This window comes from Muscardinus avellanarius (genome assembly GCF_963383645.1).
Source record: "Muscardinus avellanarius genome assembly, chromosome: 7".
Taxonomy (NCBI): Eukaryota; Metazoa; Chordata; class Mammalia; order Rodentia; family Gliridae; genus Muscardinus; species Muscardinus avellanarius.
The window spans coordinates 80735151-80762590 of record NC_137793.1 but is presented as its reverse complement, the minus strand read 5'-3'; the positions used below and the strand labels follow the sequence as shown (position 1 = coordinate 80762590).

Genomic DNA, 27440 nt, shown 5'->3' with positions numbered 1-27440 from the left:
CATGCCTTTCCAAACATAAGATAGGGCTAGGGTATAGCTCATATGTAGAAGGCCCATGGGTTCTATCCTCAGTACCACCAAAAAAAAAAAAGACTTCTTCATCTCAAAAGTCTTTGCTGATTAAGCCTGCTGTCATTAGCTTGCTTCCTCGGCTGTGAACTCGTGGTCTTGGGGCATGTAAAACTGCATTACGTGTTCCACTCCCTAACATTCAGATGTTCATTCAACAAATGTTCCTTGAGCATCAGCTATTGGCCATTCACCGTGTTAGGGCCAGAAGATATGAAATGTAATCTCTGCCTTACAGGACCTCTCAATGCCAGGGGTAGGAAAATCAGTATCAGGATCTGGGTGTCAAAGCACAGGCATGTAATCCCAGTACTTGGAAAGATGAGACAGGAGGATCATAAGTTCGAGGCCACACTCAGCAACTTAGCAAGACCCTCAGCAAATTAGCAAGACTTTGTTTTAAAATAAAAAGGGATGGGGGTGCAGTTTAGAGCTAAAATGGCCCTGGGTTCAATCTCTAGTACCATAAAAATAAATAGAGAAGAAAAGAAAAATCAGTATCAAGCCCCATCACAACATAGTATGTATGCTTTGTATTACCAAATAGTGCTCAAACTTCCTGAGGGCAGAAATTCTATCTTCCTTTTTTTCTCTCCTATTCTCCAAATAAAGGCTCTCAGTTGACTGACTCATTGATTGCTGGTCCAGAGAAGTTAAGTAAGTTGCTTAGTAGTAGACTTTCCCAACTAAGTTTAAAACAACCATTCCATAAGTCCTGCCCCACAACCGAGTCTTCATGCTCCCTGATGGCCTTTGTATCCCTAGGACCACATGCTCTGCGGTGGCCACAGTATGTGGAGAGCAATGGGCCCATGACACCCCAGGTCCCAGGAGCCCCTACTCACGGATACAGGTCTCCTGAATAGGCGCACCCGGCCGCCGGTTCCGGAAATAGTGCAGTTGACACCGCTCGCAGTTCTTGCCCTCGGTGTGGTCCCGGCAGTTGTCACACACACCTCCGTGCACCCCCTGGCTGGCAGCAAACACAGCCGGATCAAAGTGACAGGTCTCCGAGTGCCCGTTGCAGTCACACCCTGGAAAGGGAAAACCCAAGACTGATATCCGGGCCAGCACCAACACATCCACTGAGTGCAGGCTAAATAGGTCATTAGATCTCTAACAACTCTGCATGAGCTCATGGCAGGGAAATGGGGAAAGTGAGGCCAGGGGAGGCTCATGTAATGTATGTAAGGGTATATGATTAGGAAGAAAGCTGAATAGAAAGAGAACTCTGGCTTCTGAATCCAGGAGGGGGGGGGGCCAAGAGCAGTAGCCATGCTGGACCAAATAGAGTCTGAATAGATTGTCCCCAGCCCTCCCCCATAGCCACCCTGCAGCTCCTGACAGGTAACCAGCTCTCTGTGGACTAAGAAATCAAATGCTCTGACTCCAAGAGTCTGAAGTAGGAAGAATATCAACAGGGCACCAGATATGTCTGCAATAGGGTAAAGCAACTAAAGGGGCCCAGAAACAGGAGGCTTTGGAGACACTGTGAGCTCCATGGAGTACCAGCAGAGACACACCGTGGCCTCTCCAGAGCTGGCTAAGGAGGGATAAGCCTGGGGGACCCCCAGCCCTCTCTCCATCCCCATCCAGCCAGGACAACTGCACAGAGTTAAGATTTCCATAATACAAAACAGGTCCTCCCTGTGTCCCAGGTGAGGTTAGCTAGGTGTAGAAGGGCTGTACTTGGCCCATTTGCTGCAGGGGAAGGGGTGACCCCAGGCTCCTACTTTGACACTCGTGGGCGTCCTGGTCCTCTGCAGCTCTCCAGGGCCGGTCATTGTAGAAGGGAGCACAACGCTCACAATTGGGGCCGGCAGTATTATGCTGACAGACACAGACATCATGGACCTGGGAGAGGGGACATGGATCACCAAGAGTAATTAATAGAGAGCTCCAGGATGGACCTACCATCTCTCCTTGGATCCTCCCACCCACTGCTCAGGGTGTGCTCCAGATCTGGCCCTTCCAGGATGCTCTGCTGAATTCTGCCTTCACCCAGCTGCCGCCACACCTGCAGTGGCTGGCCTGCTGGCCTGCCGGTGTTCCCTGTGTAATGAAGGCACAGCATGAGCACAAACATGCATGTACATTTGTGGGTATATATGCATACATCTGTATGCATATGTACGTGTGTGTGTACATCATGTGGTATGTATGCATGGTAAATGTGTGCACACACCTGAGCAAATCCATGCACGCACATGTGCGTATGGGCACGTGTCTGTATGTAGATGTACCCATGCTGCTCCTCTAGCAAGGATTTTACAAGCTCCTTCCTTGCACTTGGACACCCCCAGTCCAAGGCTGTACCTGGAAGGTGCTCAGACACCTTTGTTGGTAACCTGTGATTCTAGAAGCTGGTGGGCACTCTGGAGATTTATATTCCAGAAATCCATGACTAAATTGTTTGGCTAACGGGACTCATAAAATGAATAGTTACTAGATTCATTAAGGTATAAAAATGGAATAGTTATTGTGTATTAATTGCTTCCAAATCAAGCAGAACACCACGAGCTTGGCGATAGAGGATGTGTCCGGTGTTTGCTCCACTCCCAGCCCGCTCCCTCCCAACAGCACAGCAAGCAGAGCTTCCAGCCGCTCCCGGCACAAGCCTTGCTCTTCCCCATCTTTTGGCTTTCTCTGATGTTTTTCCTTCTGTCTGGAATTCTCCTCTCTGTGTATGCACCAGCAAAATCCTACTGAAATAACTCCAGCTAAGAATAGCACCTCTTTCAAAAGGACTCTCTGGTCCCTTGAATTCTAAACATTTCAACCCTGGCTGCATTTCACCATCACTTGGGAGCATTTTTAAAAATACCAGTGTCTACACCCTGTCCAACCTGAATCTTGGAGGGGCAGGGTCCAGGCATCGGAACAATTCATGAGCAGTGATTTCACTGTGTGATCCGATCTGAAAACCACCAGGGCCGGGGTTGGGAGCCCATTGCCCTCTACACCCCACAGCACACTGCAGTCCCACCTCTCAGCAGTCCCCTCGGCCTTGGGTCCTTGTCATTTGTCTTGTGGGCCCTAATAGGCCGCCAGACTGTCCACTGAGCTGGCCTCCACCTGGACTCCTCTACAGCCAAGGGAAGAAGTTGATGTGGAAGAGAGACCACAACCGGCCAGGGCTCATTTCACCTGTCCTCTCCCAGATAGCTCACCGTGACCCTCTGCCACCCTCTACTCCCACATGTTGATTAAAGAACTGGAGCCTCAGAAAAGGGAAGCAGTGGTCCCTCTGCTCCCTCACCCAAGGCTAGGGTCATTCACATCCTGTCTTTGGTTTCCCGGCCACGCCCCCCACAGTGGGTAGACGAGAGCCTCTCTAACCCGCCCTGCGGAACCTGCTCTGCTGGTCTAGGGTAGAATGGGCTTGGCATCTGCACTAACAGCCTGGCTTTCTCACCTGTCCTGTATCTCACCACCAGATGGGTACTCAGAATCCCTAGCCCAGTGGCTCTCAACCCTGGCAATACATTACAACCACCTAGAGCTTTAAAAACCAATAATAAAAGTCAGAGTTTATGGGTGAAAGTCCAGGCAAGTTCATTTTTGAGCTCACAATAAAATTATAATTTATAATAATATTTGAATGTTTATATATCGAAACAATAACACTGTAAATAATAACATATATCATAATAATAATGTGTATTCCTGGTTGAGGACTTTGCCTTAAGCTCAGCCTGATAGCCACACATATACTTACACAGAATTGAAAATTAAAACCATCCCAAGCTATAAAGCAAACTTCTGGTTTTGAAAACGATGGTCACTTATATTCATTTCATTTACTTGCTGAAATATTAAATATCTAAGTCTTAAACTAAATACTCTCCTAGCTTCACGAGCTCCCAAGATCAGGTTTAGTCCTCCCAGTCCTGTATCTCCCCCCTGCCCTCCCCACCCAGGCCGTCACCTGCACAGCTGTGGAGGGTCCTTCAGAGGCTCCGGGTTTGGGGGCACAGTGGTCAGCATGGCCATTACAGAAGCAGCTTCCCTTCAGGCGCAGCTGAGACACTGAGAAGTAGGCACTGGGCGGGTAGTAGCCCCTCTGGGGTACAGGGGCCAGCTTGGTGAAGTTGACTCTCAAGTTTGTGATGTCTCCCAACTCTGAGAGGGCACCAACAAAGAGAGTTGGGGAAGGGAAAAGAAAAGAAGGCAGTTAGAAGCAAGTAATTCTCCCAGGGAGGGCAGAGAAGGAAAAGGATTCTCACCTCACCATCCTGCCTTCACTTACACCAGGGACTGGCCTCCCCAGCCCTCTACCTTCCCACAGCACCCTACCCTCAACACTGCCATGGGGTGGGCAGGGCAAGCCCTAAGTCTCAACTGTGTTTAAAAAATATATATATCAGAGATCAGGAAATTTCCATGGCCCGTGTTCCAGCTTGCTTCATTCCCCACTCACAGTCCCATGGGCCAGAATCACCTTGAATCTTTTTACTTTGTGTCGCTGGAATCGCAGATGCTAAATCCATAAGGTTAAGTTGAACCTGTACAGAGAGGAAAAAGGCAAAGCCTGAAGAAGAGGTCAGCGGTGTGCTTCAAGCTCGGGAGAAACTTCCTCTCCACTCGTGCCCCCTTTTCCCTCTACTCTGAGGTTCTTCTTTCCCAGAACATGAGAAAGACAGTGAAAATGAGACCTGAACAGGTGCCCTGGATAAGCAAGACAATCTCTGAGCTCTAAGGGGTGTGTGTGTGTGTGTGTGTGTGTGTGTGTGTGTGTGTGTGTCCTCTCTAGGTGAAAATATGGATGACCCAAGAATTTCCCCATGTCCTTGAGTCAAAAATTATAATGCAGCCAGGTGTAGGGTGGTTCATGCCTATAATCCAAGTGCTGCTTAAGAGGCTGAGACAGTAGGATAGCAAGTTCAAGGACAGCCTTAGCAAACTTAGTGAGGCCCTCAACAACTTAGTAAGACCCTAAATGAAATAAGAGCTGGGCATGGTGGCTGAGACAGGAAGATCGCAGTTCACAGTCAGCCTCAGCTACTTAGTGAGGTCCTTTGCAACTCAGTGAGACCCTGTTTCAAAATAAAGAACATATAAAAATAAAAAAAAATAGGACCGGGGATGTAGCTCGAAGGTAGAATGCTCCATCCCTAGTACCAAAGGGAAAAAAAAAAAAAAAAAAGAAAGAAATGAGGCCGGTTCAGTTGTGGTAGTGCGTGTCTGGGATTTGAGTATATGGGAGGTTGAAACAGGAGATCACAGTTCAAGGACAGCCTCAGTAACATAGCAAGATCCTGTTTCAAATAAAAAATAAAAAGGGCTGAGAGTATAGCTCAGAGGTAGAGTAACCCTCAGTATAGTCCCCAGTACCACAAAAATAAATAAATAAAATAACATAGGACTGGGGTATAACTCAGAATTAGAATAGCTCTGGGTTCAATTCCCAGTAACACGCACGCACACACACACACACACACACACACACACACACACACACACACACTTATGATGAGGGCTAGAAGATACTAATTTTCCAGTGTCTCCCAGGAAGAATGAGGGAATCCAGAACACAAAACTACATATATGGATGTATGACAGTATTCTGAACAAACCCAATTTGAATGAAGTTGTTTTTTTTTTTAACAATCAAAACCATTCACTTGCTGAGCATGGTGTCCCACACTTGTTATCCCTATGCTTGGGAGGGTGAGACAGGAGGATCGCGCAGGTTCAAAACCAGCCTTAGCTACTTAGTGAGGCTCTCAGCAACTTAGCAAGACTCCATTTCCAAATAAAATATAAAATAGGTCTGGAAGTGTAGCTCGGAGGTAGAAGGCCTCTGGGTTCCATCCCCAGTACCACCAAAAAAATAAAAAATAAGCCAGGCGTGGTAGTGCACGCTTATAATCCCAGCATTCGGGAGGCTGAGACAGGAGGATCATCGTTCTCGGACAGCCTCAGCTACTTCGTGAGGCCCTCTGCAACTTAGTGAGACCCTGTTTCAAAATAAAGAATAAAAAATAGGGCAGGGGATGTAGCTCAGAGGTCAAATGCCCCTGGGTTCCATCCCCAGACCCACAAAAAAAATAAAATAAAAAATAAAAAAATAACCACTCACTAGATGTGACTTCCTTACATATCCCAGGAAGTTTCCCCGCCAGCCCTCTACAAATTAGAAAAATATTTGTCCTGTGCTCTGATCTCAGCTCTGCAGAACATGGGTACCTTATACTTGGACAAGAAGTAACTGAAGAAGAGCTGGTGCACCTGAAAGAGGGAGTTGTGTGGTCCCCAGGCAATCACCGCACAGTGTCGCCCACTGAGAGCAGCTTGGGACAGGGTTGGGGCTCACTGTGCATCTGCCAGGAAAGGCAGAAGAGAAACCACAGCCGGCTCCTCCAGGGGCTGGGCAAAGCTGTTAAGAAGGAATCTGACTCACCTCCGGAGGATTCAGGGAGAGACATTCTGAGTGTTCCTACAGGTAGGTTCTCCTTCCTAGCTCAGGGTCTAAGTTTCAGTGACCTGGGGCTCTGAGTTATATCTAACTTTTCCACTAAGAACTAGGCCAAAAGTGTTCCTGTTTCATCTCAAGTGTCTAAGTGACTGCCAGGCATGGTGGTGCAAACTTTTAATCCCAGCATTAGGGAGGCTGTGACAGGAGGATTATAGTTCAAGGCCAGCCTCAGACGCTACTTAGTGAGGCTCTTTGCAACTCAGTGAGACCCTGTTTCAAAATAAAGCATTAAAAAAAATAGGGCTGGGGCCATAGCTCAGAGGTAGAATGCCCCAGGGTTCCATCCCTAGTACCGCTAAATAAATAAATAAATAAATAAGTCTAAATTACTGCGTGAACTGGAGGTCACAGGAACTTCTCCCTGTACCCACTTTTTCAGGATTCCCAATACTACCTTTCCTCCATTTGGGTGCCCATTGGGCCTCTGGGGCAGGGGCTGGCACCGGGCATCCTGCCAGCTCTGGGGCTGGCCCTGGCGCACCCGGGGGAAGGTGGAGGCACAGTCAGGAGCCAGGTACTGGTACACACGCCAGGTCTTGCCGAAGTCCGAGGAGCGCTCGATCAGCATGCCTGCCGGCACAGGCCCCTAAAGAAACACAGGCAGGTGGCCCTGAGTGACTGAGGAGAGGGAAGGCCCTGACGGTGTGCCCATAGAGACACAATCCCAGAAAGAATCTCCTCCAAGACAGAGGGAAAGAAACCCAGCAGGAGCAAGTGGGCTCAGGAGCATCTGAGTCCAATCCTCCCAGCAACCACAGGCTGCAGAAGTTCAAACCCGGGGACACCATGGAAAATAACAGAAATAAAATCTTGATTCTGGAAGGTGTGGTTCCTCACTCAGCCATCCTCCTTCCCCTTCGAGGCTCCCAGGTCAGAAAAGGCTCTTCTTCTGCATGTCCCACAAAACTCTTTTTCCTCCCTAATAGTAGAACTGAATTCATATTCATTCTCTCCCTCCTCCCTCTCTCTCTCCCTTCCTTCCTCCCTCCCTCCTTCTCCCTTTCCTTTCCTTTCCTTTCCTCTCCTCTCCTCTCCTCTCCTCTCCTCTCCTTCTCCCCTTCTCCTCTCCTCTCCTCCCCTCCCCTCCCTCCCCCTCCCCCTCCCCCTCCCCCTCCCCCTCTCTCTTTCTCTCCCCCTCCCTCCCTCCTTTCTCTCCATCTCTCTCAGGCTATAGTCATGCTATGCCTGAACTGCTGCCACATCCTGGAACTCAGATCCTGCTTCTGTCCTGGCCCTCCAAACCACTCTCTCCAGGTCACCAGGTCACCAGAGGGCTCTTTCTGAAGGGTTATATGATCCTGACACCCTGCCATTGGCCTGCATTGGCCTAAAGATAAAATGCAAGCTCCCGTGCATGACATATTCTGCCCTGTTCCCTGCCCTGGTGAAGTCATCCATTCCCGGTGGCTCCCCAGCTTACACCCCTTCCTTGTACTGCAGATTCATAACACCAAGCTCAAAAACAGGTAACGAATCAGGACCATGTCTCCAGGACCAGTGCCACCCACTGCCACCTCCCAATTGGGCTCCATATAATATCTCCTCTCATTCACTCCTACTTCTTACCTTGGTCACTCCTGCCCCATATAAAAAAAGCTCTCTTTTAAAAACCATTAACGTGGGCTGTGTCACTCCTTAGATAAAAATCCTCCAACCCACTATTCTTAAATAAAACCAGAACCACTAGCTGTGATTGAAGAGGCCTTGGGCTCCTGGGTACCTGTCCCTGCTTGGAAAGTTCCTCTTCCTGTGGATCCCCTCTCATCTTTTGTTCTCAGTTTAAATGTCACTTCCTCCTGGAGATCTTTTTATACCTATCTAAAATACCTTCTGCCCACACCCTGCCCACCTGACCCCATTATTTTCTATTTCAGTATCTTGTTTCCTTCAAATATGTCACTGTGATTTCCAATTAATTATTTGTCAGATTCCCACTTTTTATACTTCTCTCACTAGACCAGGATTTCTCAACCTTGACACTGTTAACACTCAAGTTAGATAACTCTCAGTCGTAGGGGCTGTCTGTGCACTGTAGGATGGTTACCAGCATTCCTGTTCTCAGATGTCAATGCCACACCCAAGGTCATGACAGCCAAACATGTCTCCAGAAATTGCCAAAAATGCCTTAGAGAAGAGGGGAGGGAAAAATCATCCTTGGTTCAGAAACAGAACACAGGCCCCTTGCCTGTCTTGTTCACAGTTGTATCCCAAGCATCTACTACATAGTAGGTGCTCAAAGTATATTTGCTGAGTAAATGAATCTTCAGTCTACTCTTCCCTACACATTTGTGTAAACTCATGGCTCATCAGCCTACAGCTCTCTCACCCCATAATAACTGCACTGTACCTTCCAGACCTGGTGTGCATTCCCTTGCCCCCTTCCTGGTCATACATAGACTTCCTTGCCTATCACCTCCTGGCCTTTGCACTTAATCTACTCTTTCCTGGGATGAATATTGGGCTTCATCCAGCTACTACAAATCTGGGAAATTTCCTCTTCCCCTGGGTGCATTCTCTGACAATCCCCCCTAGACCAACACCACCACCAAGGCAGACCTAGCTAGATGTCCCTTCCTGTGCTCCCCAGCACCTTCTCGCCAATGTCACCATGGTCATCCACAGTCTGTCTTCTCTTCCCTGACAAAGGTAAAAGTAGATTGAAGAATGTGACTTAGTTTTACTCATTTTTCTAGCTCTAACATCTGACACCAAACCTAACATGTCATCAGGATTCAGTGTGTATGTGGCCAGAACCAAAAAAATAAATGGATAAGTGACAGATAAAAAGGAGTAAAACTATTCAACACTATCCATCCAAGTGAATGTTGCCCTTCAGAACTATCACCTTCAGAGGCTGGGAGCCTGTTCAAGCGATGCCGGCCTTTCTAAAAACACTCTCAATCTTCCCATAGGGCACAGCTCTTAACAGCCAATTTCCTCAGTCATATCCAAAATTGGGTCTTGCTACTCTTTACTCTGAGCTCATCTTAACTCTTGGACATCATACTGATGTTCCTGATCATCTAATCTTGTTAACCAAAGCTGATCTTTTCATATTTGATTGTCTCCATAGAATGAGTCAAATCAAATCTTCTGTGAAAAGAAATAAATGACCTGTCACAAATAAATGGAAATCTTCCCTCCACAAGGAGTGTTCCAGAAGCTAGTCCAGGAGAAAATCCAAAAGAACTTGAGACATGATAGCACTTAACAAGTGGGTTGCCCATCAAGCGAGTTGCCCCAAAGACACATCTTTCATATAGATAGGTACGTTTATCACTGCTGGTTAAATTCAACTTCATCTAAAACATTATTAAAACAGAGTGTATTGAGAATACACAACTGTATAATATTCAACCAGGTAGAAGCCGAACTTGGCAGAGCTGAGTTGATTGGATGGGTTAAGGATAGAGGGTATAGACAGGAAGGGATGTACAACCAGGGCATGGCCAAGACAGTGAGCCTGGAGGTGCCCTGTCCTCCTGGGAGCCAGCCCTCTGCTGTCATATAGGCACATGGTGTGTGTCACCCAGCCTGGAAGGGGTACCACTCAGCATATGGTGCTGTCCTTCCAGCGTGGGGAGACACAAACACTGATCCTCCACTGCCTAAAGCCACATAGCCCAGGGCCCCTCTCCTATCCACCACCATCCCCAGGATGTACACCTTAAAATCCATTGTGATGTCCTGAAGCTGCAGTCTCTTGTCCAGGTCCAGTTGTAGAGAGACAGGGCTCACATCTAGAAGGAGAAATAGTAGGAACTTTAGGTCAGAGACTCCCCACTTCTCAGCTGTGCAGAAGGCCCTGTACTAGCTAGCTCAAGGAAATTCAAAATGTTCCAGCCTTCAGTGCCGGGGCCAGAGAGGCTGGGATAGGAGCCTGCCATGAGGCAAGGCCAGTGCTGGGGCCTCCGAGGACGGAATCGTAGCCTGCCGAGGGGTGAGGCTGGTGCCAGGGCCAGCAAGGCCGAGATAAGAACCTTCCGGGTGGCCAAGCCGGTGCAGGGGCCTCCAAGAGTGGGATTGGAACTTATAATGCAGCATACACAGAGAAATATCAGAAAATAAAAAATCAGATGCTTTCCCTAATATGCAAAAATTAGGAAGAAATGGGTAATAGGCGGAAATACAGTTTAAGAAAGGGCCCTATGGAGGAGCAATTAAGGTGACCAATCAGAGGGGATGGGATGAGGGAAGATGTAATCTCTTTAAAGCACATGATGTACGTAAACAAATATATCAAAGTTAATCACTAAATCAAGCATGAGATGGAAGGAGGGGGAGGGAATGGGATGGGGATTGGATAAAGGTTAATTGGATGATGTGTGCTTATATACCCTCACAACCCTCACAAGTCTTGTATTCCATTGAGATGTTTGAGACTATAATGCACAATAAAATATATTAAATTAAAAAACATGTTCCAGCCTTGGTTCTCTGATTTTCCTCTGGGAGAATAGAATACCAGTATGTTTCTACTTAATGGGATCTATCCAAGATCCTCCTTGGTTTTGCCCAAATTTCCTCCCCACCATCACCTGATACTTATAAACCCTTAGAGAGTTTCAAGGTGTGTCTTCCACACAGATCTGTTCCTGAAGCTCACTTTCTTCCATGCGTCTACCTATTGAGACCAAGTAGAACGGCATGAAGACACTTCCCTCCTCATGACCTTCCCTTGACCTCCACTAACTCTTCTGCCCACAACATCCAACAGACCCCAAAAACAGAGTTGGCGGGTTCTGCTTGTCAACCTCCTGTGCCTCACTGCCATAAGAAATGCCTAGAAACCCAAAGATTCCTGAGTACCCATCTACCCCAACCCATGGACTCCCCCACAAGATTGCACCCTAGTAGGTAACAGGTTCTCACCGTTCTGGGACTGCCACCAGCGCATGGGGCCCGAGGATGAAGCCACATTCTCCACTCGGTGACTGTTGTAATTGTGAGGCAGCCTGGAATCACATTTGCAGCATTTCATCTGCCACTGTGGGAGAGGGAGGAGGCAGAAACTCAGAGGTGGGTCTTCACTGAATTCTCCTTGTGTCAGAGATCCCATGGAAGTCCAACCCTCAGGGATCCACTGGTTTTATTAATACACTTGGAAAGATGAATGTATTAAAGCAAGGTTACTGTCATCTCTTACTTTACTTCCTCTGTGTCCTTCCTAACATCTAGCAAGTGAATAGTAAAGAGATGTTGTAGTTGGGGAAGAGGTATAAGATAGTAGAAAAAAATAATCTTGTTATGTGACATTGTCCTGGAGAGAAACTTGAGAAGAATGCTTAAGGCAAAAAGAAGGAAGAGAAATTTGCATTAATTTAGGACTTACTATGTGCTAGACACAGGCTAGACAGTTTTATATCTTATCCCATTTAATTTGGGAAGCCTGTGGAATGTTGGGATTTCGAGAACCAGGGAATGGGAACAACACACACACACACACACACACACACACACACACACACGCACACTCACACACACACCAAGAAAATATGGGGTTATAGCACTAGCTCTGCTACTCTACTTTCTAGACTCAGTTACATTTTTTTCCCTATAAATTAAATTTGGATTTGAGCTGGGCATGGTGGCATATGCCTATAATCCCAGTATTTGGGAGGCTGAGACAGAGGATCATAGGTTTGAGGCCAGCCTAGCAACTTATCAAGACCCTGTTTCAAAAATAAATAAATAAATAAATAAATAAATAAATAAATAAATAAATAAAATGGGGCTGTGGGTATAACTCAGAGAAAGAATGTCCCTGGGTTCAATCCCCAGTACCACAAAAATAAATAAGTAAATAAATAAATTTGAGAATTGAGTTTGGACCAGAGACATTTGTTCCTCCAACAAATGTTTGTCACGTCCTGTGTGCCAGGCACTGCTCCGGGCTCTGAAGTTTGAGCAGTGAACAAGACACAGACCTGCCCTCAGGGAGCTGATGTTCCAGTCCCATCAGATGATCTCCATGGTCTTCCAGCTCACTTCTGGAACTGAAGGGTCTTTCCCAGATTTGCCGTTCTCTGTCCACAGGAGAGCAAGTGGCTTTGCTGAGGAGGCCCTCGGTACTCCTCACCTCCCCCAGCCTGCTTCTCTTTTTGAGCCAGGCAAGGGACTGAACTGAATGCCCTTGGACCCACTGCATGGCAGAGATCACCAAGGAAAAGAACACGACCAGAGGCCGCTTGTCCCTTGTTCTTGTAGTTTGCGCCTATGTGTACGCATGTACACACACCCTCCAGAGATACATGGCCTTGTCCCAGCTATACCTCATGCTACACTTAAGAAATTTGTTTTCTCTGAGTAACCATGATCCTAAGTCCCATTCCCAGCTTCAAGAGCACTGTTCAAGGGCTTCAGATTCACTCACAAAGAGAAGGAAGGCTCAGACAAGGAACTCCCAGCCCTGCTGGTCCTTCAATTCCTCCGCACACCCCAGGCCTCTGCTTTCCCCTACCTTCCTCTCACCAGAACCACCAGGGCGCTCTGCAGCCTCTGTCTGCCCCAACCCCCTCCTGTCCGCAGAGGCTGCAAATTAATTGTGCTGATATCTGAAAACAGTTGGGGTCTGCTAACCTCAATGAATTTTCTTGACAGCTCAGTTCCAAAGAGATCCATCGAATGTGCCGGATCTATGCCTGGAGTTATAGAAACTCCTCTCCTGACACCCATCTTCCCTCTCCAGCAGGGAATGCAGAGGTGGCCAGGAGTCCTGCCCTCTGGCCTCCACTTCCCACGCCCCTCCCCAGCTCTTACTTCCAGGCAGCAAAAGGAGACAACAATCCCCCATGCTGCTGCCTGGAGGGACCCCTTGTCATGGTATATATATAAAAAAAAAAGCCTTACTAAGCACTGTTCTTTGGGCATTTAATGCTCAAATAATAGCCAGTATATGTGCCCTACATTAACTGTCACCCACCATCCCCAGATCCCTCATCCCTGCAACTGTCCATTCATTTGCCCTGCTATATTTTTCTTCATGGTATGTGGCTCTACTTGAAATATGGTGCATATATTGCCTATTTATTTATTACCTATTTATTATTTGTTATTATTTGTGTGTACACACACACACACACACACACACACACACACACACACCTGTGCGCGCGTGCGCGCAGAACTGGGGATTGAACTCAGAAGCATTCTACTACTTCCAAGCTACCCCTCCACCCCTTTTTATTTTTTTTATTTTGAAACAGGGTCTCACTAGGTTGCTGAGAGTCTCACTAAATTTCTGAGGCTGGTTTCAAACCTGTGATCCTCCTATTTCAGCCTCCCAAGTACAGAGATTACAGGCATGCACCATCATAACTGTATGTATTATTGTTTATTTTCTACTACCTGTTGATTGTTTCACTTAAGTATTATTTCACCTATTTATTATTTGTTGTCTAATAATGCTTATTTATTATTTATTGTTTATTGCTTGTTGTCATGTATTGTCTATGTATTATTTACTTCTCATTGTCATGTATTGTCTGTGTATTGTTTATTTACTTCAGGAGGATACAAGCTTGCCTACCTTCCTGCTCTATTCCCTGTGCTTACAAAAGTTCTCAGCACAGAGCTGACCCTCACTAAATACCCGTTGAATAAAATGAATGAATAGGAAATGTTCAACAAATGCCGACTATTTTCACTAACTTCATTGATAGACGCTTCCTTCCTGCAGTCAGGGAGCTTGAAGAGGGGTGGAGGAGTAAAGAGGTGATCAAAAATCAATTTTAAGTGACAAGCCTGTCATCTGAGCTACTTGAGAGGCTGAGACAGGAGGATCACTTGGGCCCATGAGTTCAGGGTCAGCCTGGGCAACATCGTGAGACCCCTATCTCAAAAAAAAAAAGAAAAGAAAAAAGAAAAGAAAAGAAAGAGAAAGAGAAAGAAAGAAAGAAAGAAAGAAAGAAAGAAAGAAAGAAAGAAAGAAAGAAAGAAAGAAAGAGGGAAAGAGAGTTGAGTGATATTTACACTATTCCAAGAACTGTATTGGGTAACTTCAATACAATTACCTACTTAAATATCATGATGACCCTTTGTGATAAGCAGGATTCATCCTTTCTTACAGATGAGAAAGCTGAGGCTCAGAAAGACAACATGACTTTCCTACTGAGGATCACCAGAGCGGGTCCTTTACACCTCCCTCTGGGCTCCCTTCTCCCTCCCTCTTACCCTCTTATTTCTACAGGACACCAGCTGAGTGGCAGACCTCATGGAGAGCACAGCAAAGTGTCACCATCTCTGTCTTGCCCAGTGGGCCCCAAAAGGGTTTGAGCTGACCTTGAAGCTGATTGTGGGGGAGGCCTAAGGTAAGAGAGCACTTTGGGGAGGAACTGGCTTCCCCAGCTAGCTCAGTTGCAGAGACTGGAGGTGTGGCTGTGGCTGAAATACCTGGGCATTTGACATAACCTTTTCTGGGCAAGAGCCGCTCTGGCTGGAGTCTGACTCCCCTTAGAACCCTATTTTGGTCCCTGGCAGCAGCTCTCACTTCTCCATACTCTGCCCCGCCTCTCAGGGGCAAACTTTTCCACTCCTCAATCTCTGTCTGCACTCAGCACATGTCCTGAGGAGAGATGAGGGCCAGCTGCCTTCCGGCGGGTGCCCTGTCGCCAGCTCTCCCCCCTCAGGCTATGCTGGGAGCTGAGCCCAGCCTCCCCGGGCCAGAAAAGTGCCAGAAACAAGGCTTTTTCTTTCCTGGGGCCATTGGACAAGGAGCTAGAGTCTGCGGAAATGCCCTTGATACTCCCAAATGACAGAATGTTATGTAACTATTAAAAATGGTTTAGAGAAAAAAAATTTTAAGTACATGGGGAATGTGATTACATTACATGTTGTGGAAAAGACATTGGACATAAACTTGTACATGCATTATGATCTCAAACATATATTTTGGAAGGAAGAAAGGATGTTTAGAAGGAAATGGACCAATAAATTAGGTGAAACCATTTGAAATTACTGATTCTCACCCACTCTGACCCACAAACATGGCAACGACATATAATTCAACCTAATAGCTCTGGGTAGTGTGACTATAGATGACTATTTTTCTTCTTTGTTATTTTTAATATATTTCAAAAATTTATACCTTGAATACAGATTAAGTTTTATACTAAGTAAAATGGCGGCATTATAAAATAAACTAAAAATGTCCTGAATGTTCAGCACGAGCTCATTGCCCTGCCCCCCTCCGGCTTCACAGGGCCAGTCGGCACCCCACACCTTCTCCATTCTCCTCCCACGTGTGCAGGTGCTGATGGAGGGATCAGATGGCCTCATGGGCTTAAAAACTATGTGCTGCTTATCATAGTAACATAGCTAAAGGAGGGATTTAGTTCAATCCTCAGAGGCAGGCTAAGCCAACAGGCTTGAGACAGGTATTTTAAGTAGTCCCGTCAACTCGCTAGTGGGACGGAGGCCTGAAATAGAGTAGCTTATGGCAGGAGCCCATGCAAATACAAGTCGTGCATTTCTTCTTTCCCTCTGGGACTCGGCGTCCCTCTCTATTTAATTCCATTGTGCTTATATGCAGTATGTGTACGTCCGTAAGTAAGTGTGTGCGTACTCGAGCCCCAGCGTGAGGCTCACCCTCTCCTGTGGGTTACGTGCCTCTAGCGCCCACAGAAATGGAAGCTCCCAGCTGCAGCTGCCTCCCGCGCTGGGGTCATTTGGCCAGCATCCCTCTGGATGTGCTACCGCACAGACACAGCACCATTATCAATTCGTCCTGTCAGGCCTCCAGCCAGTTTGGCTCCCGCTTGCTCTCCAGCTGGAAAGGCTGAGCCTTCTCCCTTCTCTTAGAGCTTTCTAGAAGCTCAGAAGTCTGGCCGGAAGACAAACCCTCCCAGAGAGCTGGAGGAAGGCAGAAGAGTGAGCAGGAGCCAGCAGGAACCTGAGTCACAGTGGAGAGGGGTGAAGAGGAAGGCACATGCTAATGAAGGCTCTGTGCCTTTGCAGAACACAGAGCTGATTCTGAAGGAAAATAGGCTCTGGTTATGCATGGCACAGCTCCTTCCCATGAGGGAGCCAGGGGACTGCCTGCGTCCATCTAAGAAGCTATAGTCAGGGTCATGGCCACCAGCCAGGGCCAAAAGAGAGAAGCCAGGACCAAAACAAACTAAAACAAAACAAAAAATCCAGCTGCCTTCAAGAAAAGACATTTCTTCCATGCCAGCTTCCTCATTTGGTAAAACGCAAGGGTTGATGAGATAATGAAGTTCCATCTTGCTCAAACATGCTCTTGGAATTCTCCCTTACTCCAGCTTATCAGCTCAGAAGTTAATGGCACGCTCAGCAAGTACACAAAGGAAGCGAGACTTAAATAAGGCATTGGCCAGATGTAATACTGGGGAAAGTCTTCCCAGGGAAGAGGGCAGTGAGGGAGGGAGGCTTCAAGGCCGTTTGGTCGGCAGGGTTATCTGCTAGATTCCACAGTCCTCAGCATTTCTGTCTGTGGATATTGCTGGTAAAGGTTAGAAGTCAGGGCCTGCCACACTACATGGTAATAGGTGTTTTGAGAGGTTTTTAACTTCATCTTCTACCTTATTATGAAGTGAAATTTTGAACAGAGCTCATCCCTATCTCTATTTAACCAAGTTTGGAAGATCATTTTCTGAAGTTAATTATAGAGATGATGTATCTCCCACACCCTAAAATTACACTGCACCGGTCTGTCTCCTGAGCACTACATATATATTATCTCATTTTATCCTCCTCAAATTCTTGTGGTAGATAGGTTACATTTCACAAATGGTGGACATTCCCATTTTACAGATTAGGAAAGTGAGCCTTAGAGAAGTTGAGAAATGTGTCCAAGCCCCTAAAGTTGAGAAAGGGAGAAGCAGAGATTCTTGTCCCAGGCTATCTGACGCTAACCTACCTGTGCTGTTCTGTTTTAAGAAGCACAGAAGTCACCTAGCAACCACTGAAAACTACAGACCACAGTTGGTTTGTAGACCACCCTTTCCACTGGCCTCTCATCCTGAGAAGGGCAGCCTCAACTCTAGCACAGACGTCTCTAGGAACCAAGATGTCCCCAAGGTCTGAGTGCAGCATTGGCCTTGTGTGCCTAGGACCTCTACAGGTTTCATCAGTGACAACGGCTTCCTCACAGCCCCTGCCATGGCCACGGGCAGAGGTCAGACAGCTGGCAAAAAATCAAAGTAGGCCTTCGAGACATTGATCAGAGGCTTTCAGGGGCCCAAACCCCAGCAGCAAGAGGGTGAAAAGCCAGGTCAGCAAAGCTGAGGCCATCCAGGCGTGTATCTCAGCCTTTCCATTACACCTTTCCTTTCCTTGTCTCCTTTTGCCCCACAAGCCCCATTTCCAAGCCTATAACAGTCAAGACCCTAGAGTCTCACATTCCACCAGCTCAAGTTATCCTTCTCTCTCATAGAATCCCTCCCACACACACACCTTTCTATTTTCTTCTAACCCCTCACAAATGACTCATTCTCATTCTGACTCTCTTAGGACCCTTTGCAAAGGGGTCACAGATAAGTTTCTGATATATAAACTACTGCAGTGGTCTGAATAGTTGATTGTCAGTTGATGTGGTACCTTTCCCAAAGGCGATTGCATTTAAAACAAAGAATTTGATGATGTTCCATCCAAAAGAGTAAAGCCCCAGTGGTAGGGATCTTTTGGCCTCCTTAGAACCTCTGGGAAATGGGAAAGCAGATGTTTTGGTCAGTCCGTCAGGCTCAAAGTCCTTTGTGGGCAAAGGACAGAGATCACAAGTACATATATATCAAGAGAGTAGACAGCTGTCCAAGAAAAGAAAGGCAGCGGCTGCTTGTGTGTGTGTGCATGCGTGTGGGTGTGTTTATGTGCATGCGTGCATGCCCACGTTGGAGAGGAGGGAACCTCCAACTGGCTATTGCTCCCCAGCTTCTTTCCAAGAGATAAAAATGACAGCTGTTTGGTTTATGCAGTTAATTAACCTGAGGAATGTGCTGTGTAAGACTGTTATTAAGGCAACTGGATAATTAAGTTTTCCCCAAAACAGGAAGAAAATGGGAACTAAATGGAGAAGTTAGGGGAATACACATAACATTGGGGTCATTGTCAGGAACAGAAGCCAGGGCTGAAAAGCTTCCAGGAAAAACCCTGTAGTCCTTGAGGAGTGCGCACCAACTCACAGATGACCAGCAGGCATGGTTCAGCCCTTGCCGCAGTCCTGAGAGAGACTGTGCAGACCCTTGGGGTCAAAGGCACAGCCCAGCTATCACTGAGAAGCAAGCACTGGGGCTAACTCCTCATTTCATAAAAGGGATGTGCAGTGCTGGCCCAGCATGGTGCTGCACACCTGTAATTCTAGTCCTTGGGAAACTAACACAGAAGGATCTCGGGTTTGAGGCCAACCTCAGCAATTTAGTAAGACCCTGTCCCAAAATTTAAAAAAAGATCAAAAGGCCAAGGGGTATAACTTAGAGATTGAATGCCCTGGAATTCAATCCCTAGTACCCCAAGAGAGAAGAAGATATGGTGGTCAACAAAGGAACCATGACCTTCACAGGATCAGAACCCAAGCCTAAGTCTTAGAACTGGGTCAAGAAGTAGAGAGTCCTCATCTTCTCTCTGGAGCTACTCTGCTGCTGTGACTGCCAGCGGATCTTCCAGTGGATCTTCCAGCGGCCTGACTTCCTGCAGATCAGACTGGCAGCCGTCACCTTGGGAGGCAGAAGGGCCGGCCCCAGGAATGGGCGATTCCAGTGAATCATGTGAGCATGCATCCTGAGCAGGGAACAAATGCTCTGAAGTGTGATCTTCAAGCAACCCCTTGAAGTGGGTGCTATTATTGCTCCCATTTTTGCAAATGAAGCTCAAGGGCAAAACAGAAATGAAAGAGGGTAGTGAGACATCACAGTCGTGTGTGTGTGTGTGTGTGTGTGTGTGTGTGTGTGTGTCTGTGTCTGTGTGTGTGTGTACGCACATATGTGTGTCTATGTGTGTTACTAGGGATTAAACCCAGAGGGACATTCTACCTCCAAGCTACACTACCAATCCTTTTTACTTTTTATTTTAAAATAGAATCTAAGTTGCTGAAGATCTCATCACGTTACTGAAGCTGACCTCAAACCTGTGATCTCCTGCCTCGGCCTCCCAAGTACTGAGATTATAAGCTTGCACCACCACGCCTGGCTGTCACCGTCACTTTCATCTGTTCCTGAGACTGAGAAAATAGTGCTGATGCAGTGACTTTACCCAGAAGTTGTCCAGGAGCTAGAAGAAAGCAGGTCCAGCCTTTTTGGTAAAGGACAGCTTAGGCCCAAGCCCAGTGAGTTAATGGGTCATCAAGACAGGAGGGCCCAGAAGGGCAAGGTTGGGACGGTGAGGAGGAGGTGCAATTAGGCAAAGCCAGCCAAGTCCAATGTCCATTGCAAGGGTTGCGACATAGATCCAAAATGCACAGAAGTAAGCCCTTGAGACCAATAGGGCTTAACTACTGAGACAGAATTGGACAAAGGAGGTGACATGCAAACAGGCTCTGACTGGCCCACAGAAAAGGAGCTGCTCCTTGGAGGTCAAGAGCTAGGAGAGACAATTTGGAAACTCTAAGGAGTCCCGACTGCGCCTGCGACTCCTATTCCACCGTCTCCCTCTGTGAGCCGGCTAGGGTTGGAGATGGGAGGTGGAGAAGAAATAAAGGCCTAAGAGTCATAAACCCCACTGCACTTGTGTTTTTGCTGCCTCAGCAGCCAGCAGCAGGTGCTCAGTGATTTTGTACTGGGCTCAGGGTTCACCATGTCATCCCTGCATGGACGTAGAATAGAGGTACTAACCAGAGAGACCTTAACTTGAGAGAGGTGTACACGCAAGAGGCCAGAGCGAACAAAGAGCCGGGGTCCATAGGGTGAAGGGGCAGGTGCTAGGAATAAGGTTCTGACTGTCAAGCTCATTGCTGTGGCTATCCAGAGCACCACAACAATGTTATGGGAATCACAACAGCTACCTCTGGGGTATTGTGACAATTAATTGAGATAACATGTATAAAACACGTAGTATGATGCATAGGGCCCATAATATGTTAATAAATGACAGTTCTACGTGTCATGGTGGCGTACACTTGTAATCTCAGCATTTGGGAGGCTGACGCAGGGGGATCGTGGTTTGCAGACAGCCTCAGCTACTACTTGGTGAGGCCCTTTGCAACTCACTGAGACCATATTTCAAAATAAAGAATAAAAAAATAGAATAAAAAAGAATAAAAAAATAGGGCTGAAGATGTAGCTTGGAGGTATAAAGCCCCTGGGTTCCATCCCCAGTAACACACACACACACACACACACACACACACACACACACACACACACACGAAATAAAGACTAAAGCTGGAACTCAACAGAGCTAAAATCTAAATGCTTGATTTTTATCACATAGCCATTGTTGCCCTGGAGAGGGCTCAGAGGACGTCCTTACAGAGGACTAGCTGGGAGTGTCTGGGCCATCAGCACTGGAAGCTGTGGCCTAGAATAAGTTAGGCACATAAGGGAGAAGAAAAGGAAATGCACCGAGAGACAGAGAGGTGGAAGGCAGGAGAGAAACGCCATCTGTCAGCGGGTAGCTTGTTCCCAAAGAATCTAGGCACAAGGGGACACCCTAAAGACCATCTTGTCCAACATTCACTCACAGAAGAGGAAAGCAAGACTTAGGGGTAGTCCTTGGCCCAAGGTCACGCCACACGTGAATGACAGACATGAAATTATACACCTCCCTTCAGATGTCCCCATCTCCTACTCATTCCAAAAGGCTATTTGGATTTATTTCCCTGTATAGCAAAAGAAAAAAGAAAAAAAAGAGCCAATGCTTCTCAGCTTTCATAGGAGAAAAATAGCTGAGATTTATCCATCCCTAGGGTTGCAAAAGTCTAGACTTCTCTTTTGCAAGCACCCCACTTTGCTCTCAGGGGGCTGCTTACAAGCAGGGGAGGCAGTTGACTCCCTGGAGCATCTGAGAGAGGCAGAGGGCAGGCCAGAGAGAAGCCAGAAGCCCAGGCCCAGCAGGGGAGAGGCTGTCCAGACAGTGCTTGAGCAGGAGCACGTCCCAACACCAGACCTTCTGATCTTCCTTCGCTCCCTCTTGCAGAAGGCAAGTCAGTCCAAGGAAGAGAAAATTTCAGACCTGGGATCAAAATTGGGGGTTACGTGGGAAGTGGGCAGCTAAAATGACTCTGTTGCCTAGAAAGCTCAATACTTCCGGGTCCTCCAATACTTGTGGAGTAATCGGGCCCACAGGGAACACTTTCCTTACCCAATCCCATCAAATGGGCTTTCCCAAATCCAAGTGGGTGAGATGCAGACACCATAGCCATCTCTACATAAGCCTCCAAAGTCACAACCCTGTACCATCTGTGCTTAAAAATAGCCAGAGAACACTGGGGACGCAGGGGACAATGAGGCCCAGAGGTCGTATTGATTACCACCTTCCAGGCCTGAGGACAAGGTTGGTCTCAAAAGGGGAAAGCACAGATAGCCTAAGTCTCACTCATGGCAATCAGTTCTCTCTCTCTTCTCTCCTCTCTCCTCTCTCCTCCCCTCCCCTCCCCTCCCCTCCCCTCCCCTCTCCTCCTCCTCCTCCTCCTTCTTTTTCTTCTCTCCTCTCTCTCTCTCCTCTCTCTCTCTCTCTCTCTCTCTCTCTCTCTCTCTCTCTCTCTCTCTCTCTCCCCCCCCCCCGTCTCCAAAAGGCTTCTCCTTCCCTATTCTTTCATGCTTTGTGCAAGCTTACGTTTTGAGGACAGCAAATTGGCCAACGAGGCAACTGGGAGACAAAAAGAAAAAAGAAAAAAGAAAAAAAACACGTAATGATTTCAACTTTAGTAAACATGAAGATCAAAGAAAGACCCTACCTTGTTGAGGGGAAAAGAAAGAAAAAAGTTCCAAGCAGGTTGAAGGTTGAAGAGCAACATGGAAGAAAGTGTAGAACGGCTCTGATAAAGGGCCAGTTGCATAATAGGCAGTGTTCATCAACAGAGCCCAAAGAATTGAGTTTCTGGATTTGTTCAGCTCCTTTTTCAACTCTAAGTCACTCTGACCCTCACTAATGACCTCAAGTCACATCCCCAGTTATCTCACTGACTTAAGTGTTTTAGCAAGTTTGACTATCTCCCACCTTGTCTAGGTTCTAGAAACATGTTGTTTGGTTTAAATCTAGAATGGTCCCTGGCAAAGCTCATCTATTAGCAATGCAAAAGTGTTCAGAGATGAAATAATTGAATCAGGGTGATGATCACAGACGGATTTATAATTTGAATGAACTTACCGGGTAGTAACGGTGGGCAGGTAGGGTGACTGGAGGAGATATGTCACTGGGGGTGTGGTGTTGGGGACTGTTTCTGTCCCTCGTCCTCTCCTCTCTCCCTCTCTGCTTTCAGCTGCCATGAACTGAGAGTAGCATTTCTCTGCCATGCACCTCTGTGACCACAGTTTCTGCCTTGGAGCCGGTCAGTCATGGACTGAGCCTCTGAAACTGTGAGTCCAAATAAATCTTTCCTCCTCTAAGTTGTGCTTGTAAGGTATTTTGGTCAGAGCAACAAAAAATTAATTAATTTAAAAATAAATAAAAAGCTGACTAATACACATGTGGACCAGCAAGGCTGACAGTTAAGTAGGTCGACTCTTTACACATGACAGTGGTAAAACAGAAGAAAAACTCCAGCCTACAATTGTATATTCTCCTGCTAGCTCTGCCCCAATCACACTCCAACACTGAACCGAAAGACAGTGGCAATTAAGGGACTGTGGCACTACCCAGGTCACACCATGGCAAGTCAGCTCATACGTGCCCACTCCATGCGCCACCAGCCTTGTCTCTGTCCACTGAAGATAATAGCTTAGGCTTTACACACCAGTTTGTCCATTTCCCTGTCCCCAAGGCTTGAAAAATTATCCTTTGCTCATGTCTACTAGACCCAGGCTCTATAGTTGATAAAAACGTCTCCAACTCTACCCAGCAAAAGAGAGAAAAGGGATGCTAAGTTGATTCTGAGTACGTTTTCTCCAGCTCAGCCAACATGCAAATCCCCCAGAGGTGGGGATCTAGTCCAATGCTTTTCTTGCACTTCACTCCTACCAGGGCATAGGCCTGTCTTGGCCTATTCAAGTACATTCTAAATATTAGGCAAAGAAATGGTAGGCTCACCTGACCAAGCCCAGCCCACATCCCTCCGGTCCCAGAGGCCAGGGAAGTAAACGTACCTCTCCATACTGGGTGCAGTAGGTCTCAGGCTTGGTCAGTCCACAGGTGGATGAAGCTCGGAGAAACTGGGTCCTCCCAATGAGCAAGTCCCCGGCAGGTGGATAGCAGGCCCCCCGAGAGCAGGCTTGCTGGGCACACAGTAGGCCAGGCAAGGCTGAAATCACAGGGGGTGATGGGGTGCAGCCCAGAGACAAGAGGGGCTAACCGGCCAGCCCGACATTCCTCAGGAGAACCAGTCGGCAAGACTTGATCCTGGCCCTCACTCACTGCCCCCTCCCTGCTGGTGGTAATGAGTGCAGTCCTTATTCTATTAAGTGAGAAAAGCTCTGTCATAGTTGACAACTTAAAATTGAAAAAAAGCAGAAGAGAGACACTGACAACCAAAAACTACTGATGACCCTTAAGTGTGGCATTTGTATGTGGCTTTTAGAGTCAAGCGAGAAAGTGACACAGGCTCAATCACCAGGACCTGGTCCACCGCTTGCTTGGCCTGCAGCAGGCCATGTCAGCCACCCGGAGGGCCAGCTGACTGCTGAGCCGTTTATAGAACATTGAGAGAGGCCTGTGTTCTTTCTACTCTTCAGTCTGCAAAACTGACCCAGTCACATTTGGAAACTGTTCAGTTACCATTCCTTAGAATGCTCAGGCCACACACTGGCTCTAGAACCGGTTTGAAGGTGAGATGGTAAGCCACACGTGGTGGTGTACAGCTATGATCCTAGTACTTGGGAGGCCGAGACAGGAGAACCACAGGTTTGAGGCCAGTCTCAGCAATCTACCAAGACCCCGTTTCAAAATAAAAAGTAAAATAGGTCTGGGGGTGTGGCTCAGAGGTAGAAGACCCCTGAGTTTAATGCCAACTACAAAAAAAGAAAAATTGAAAGGATAGGAAATGAACTGGGCTGAGCCCTCAGGAAACCACAAAGCACCCTCAATAATAGGAAGATGCCTGGGAGCTTTTCAAGAGAGGCAGATAATCTTCCCCAAAGGCCCCAAGGATGGGGACATAGATGTCCCCATTAGACTAGTGTTCCAAACCAGAGAGACCACAGTGTGACCGGTGACATTTGCCCTTTGACCAACTCTCCTATCCATGGCTGTCACCTCCCTGCTATATAACAGGACCTGGAGGATTGGAAGGGATACTTACCCAAACACAGGAGAAAGAGTGGTCTCATCATTAGCCAGTGGGGTGGTCCCCAGGAGGACTTCGCCTGGGACAGAGCAGAACAGCCTGGGTAAAGGAATACAACTCCACAGGACATGCCATCCCCTCTCATTTTCTATTTCTCGATCCATGTTTCCTTCAGGTGTCTCTCTCCCCTGTCCCCCCAGTATTGGGGATTGGACCCAGAGTTGCTCTACCACTGAGCTACATCCACAGTCCTTTTATATTTTAAGACAGGACTAGCCTCCAACTGGCAATCCTCTTATATCAGCCTCCCAAATAGGTGGGATTACAGGTGTGCACCACCACACTCACTTCAGAAGTCATTACCTAGGATCATGCCAAGGACACTCTGAGCAGCAAATACATTTGTAGCCAAAAGCTTGGGAAATTCCAGAATCCTAGATTCCAGACCCAGCTGTCATGTGATGCACAGGGTGCCCTGGGAAAATCCCATCCCCTCCCAGACTTCAGCTTCCTCCTCTGAGATGCTTGGAAAGAAGGATCAACCCTGCTCAACCCAGAGGACCATAAGGGCAACATGGGGAGGCAGAAAGGACAGGATCCTTTGCAGCAGAGATGTGGGGAGGTCCACAACATGTTCCTGCCTCAAGGGACAAGGCCGTTCTTTCTCAGGACCTGGACCAGTAGTTTCAATTCAGTCCAGACTTCAGGCGCAAAGGTGAATACAACATGGCTGAGGGTCGGTGGCAAGCACTCTCCCACCATTGGCAAGGTCTCCAGCATCAGTCAGAGCCACATGAGGTTGTGGTGACAACAATTCTGGACTGAGCAGGTAATTGGAATGGAGACGGAAAGAAAGGGACCTGGCAGTTTCTTAAAGAGTAATAGAGGCTGGGCGTGGTGGTGCATGCTTGTAATCCCAGCATTTGGGAGGCTGAGATGGGAGGATCCAGATTCACTGGCCGCCTCAGCTACTTAGTAAGGCCCTTTGCAACTCAGTGAGACCCTGTTTCAAAATAAAGACTAAAAAATAGGGCTGGGGGTGTAGCTTGTTGGTAGAATGCCTTTGGGTTCCATCCCCAGTACCACAAAAAAAAAAAAAAAAAAGAGTAAGAGAGGATTTCATCTGAACTGAAAGCAACCCAAAATGTCTACAATTGTGGGCAGGGATTTTGAAGGAGGCTGGAAATAGAGATTCAGTAGTCACAAGCAGAAGTCTGAGAAGTGTGCCTGGCTCACAGAGGCACGCTCCATCTGGTTCTTGCAGTGCCCCCTCTGCCTTTCACTGGACATTTCACTGGGGCATTTCCAGCATCTTTAAATTCTACTGCTTCAAAATCATTCCTTCCAGCCAGGGTGGTGGCCCTTGCCTGTAATCCCAGTACTTGGGAGGCTGAGACAGGAGGAGTCACGGGTTTGAGACCAGCCCCAGCAACTTAGCGAGACCCTATTTCAAAATAAAAAATAAGATTAGTGCTCGGGATGTAGCATGTAACTTAGAGGTAAAATGCCTCTGAGTTCAATTCCCACTACAAAAAAAAAAAAAATCATTTCTTCCAATACACTTTATGGAGATTCAAGAGTCCAGGTTGCGGACATGTGGCCTGAGGTCCCATGGCTGGCAAAGGCCTTAGAGAAAGATCTACCTCCTGGTTTTCATCCAGTATGCTCAGGACCCCCTCCCGGGGACTCAAATAAAATACTCTGTGCTGGGCCAGCCCACCCTTCCTGCTCCTCTTTTGTGCTCAGCTGCAGATCTGGACCTGCTTTCTTCTAAGTCAAGGAGGGGCTTATCAGCTATGAAAAAGCAATCCAAACACTAGCAGACATTTTAGCCAAGCATTTAGAGCTGAGCTCACCTGAGTGAGCTCCCAGGAAGAGAAATGAATTGGGCTCTGCAAGCAGCCGCAGCCACCCAGAGACAGCCCTGCTCCCCACTCAGCCCCCACAGGGCAGGTGAAGGCAGGTAACATACCTGGCCCGGTGCCCGTTGCTACCGTTCTTCCTCCTGATGGCCTCTCTGAGAGCTCCCCTTGGATGTGGGGGTCTTTTCTCTTGGCTCCAAGGTTTTAAACAGCCTCACCTCTGGAGACTGCCTGGCTGGGCGTAGACCCACTGCAGGGCGGGCCTCAGGAATCTGGCAGCCACCACGCCCATCCGTCTCGTCACTGCACCCCACCTCCGGTATGGGACTGGGCAAGTGGGCCGGTCTCCATGATGCCCGCCTGCCTGTGGGTGCCTTGAGGGCTGGCGGGGCCCTGCAAATAGCACAAGGAAAAGTTAGTGATGATGAGAGACCAAGACATCGGGGAGCAGACGGCTCTCACACTGGTAGGTCAAGGCACAGTCCCAAGGCCAGTAGAAGTGTTGGACCATCCAGGACAGAAGACCAGGCAAGGGATACAAAGATGGCAACATATATACAGAGTGTTTAAGCCCCAGACATATCACTGAAGGTGAGAAGACCCAAACACCCAGGACCCTGGAAAACACCAGACCCCTCCCAGTAGAAAAAGGAGGAAATGTCCAGCTTCTTGGGGACTTTGGAGAGTCCTTAAAAGGATCAAG

The 27440-nt window shown here is 47.6% G+C and overlaps 1 protein-coding gene across 1 annotated transcript in view; it reads right to left on the bottom strand.

Annotated features, from left to right (window-relative positions):
* The window catches only part of LAMB3 (laminin subunit beta 3), a gene marked incomplete at both ends in the record, with an annotated part of 39907 nt that extends 14989 nt beyond the window's left edge, over positions 1-24918 (bottom strand). Inside the window, 9 exons of the mRNA XM_080698228.1 lie at positions 915-1103; positions 1803-1923; positions 3998-4191; positions 4511-4574; positions 6942-7133; positions 10214-10287; positions 11420-11534; positions 23740-23894; positions 24891-24918. Coding sequence (XP_080554354.1) covers positions 915-1103; positions 1803-1923; positions 3998-4191; positions 4511-4574; positions 6942-7133; positions 10214-10287; positions 11420-11534; positions 23740-23894; positions 24891-24918 — 1132 coding nt within the window. The remainder of the gene's footprint in view (positions 1-914; positions 1104-1802; positions 1924-3997; positions 4192-4510; positions 4575-6941; positions 7134-10213; positions 10288-11419; positions 11535-23739; positions 23895-24890) is intronic.
* Positions 24919-27440: the final 2522 nt, after the last annotated feature.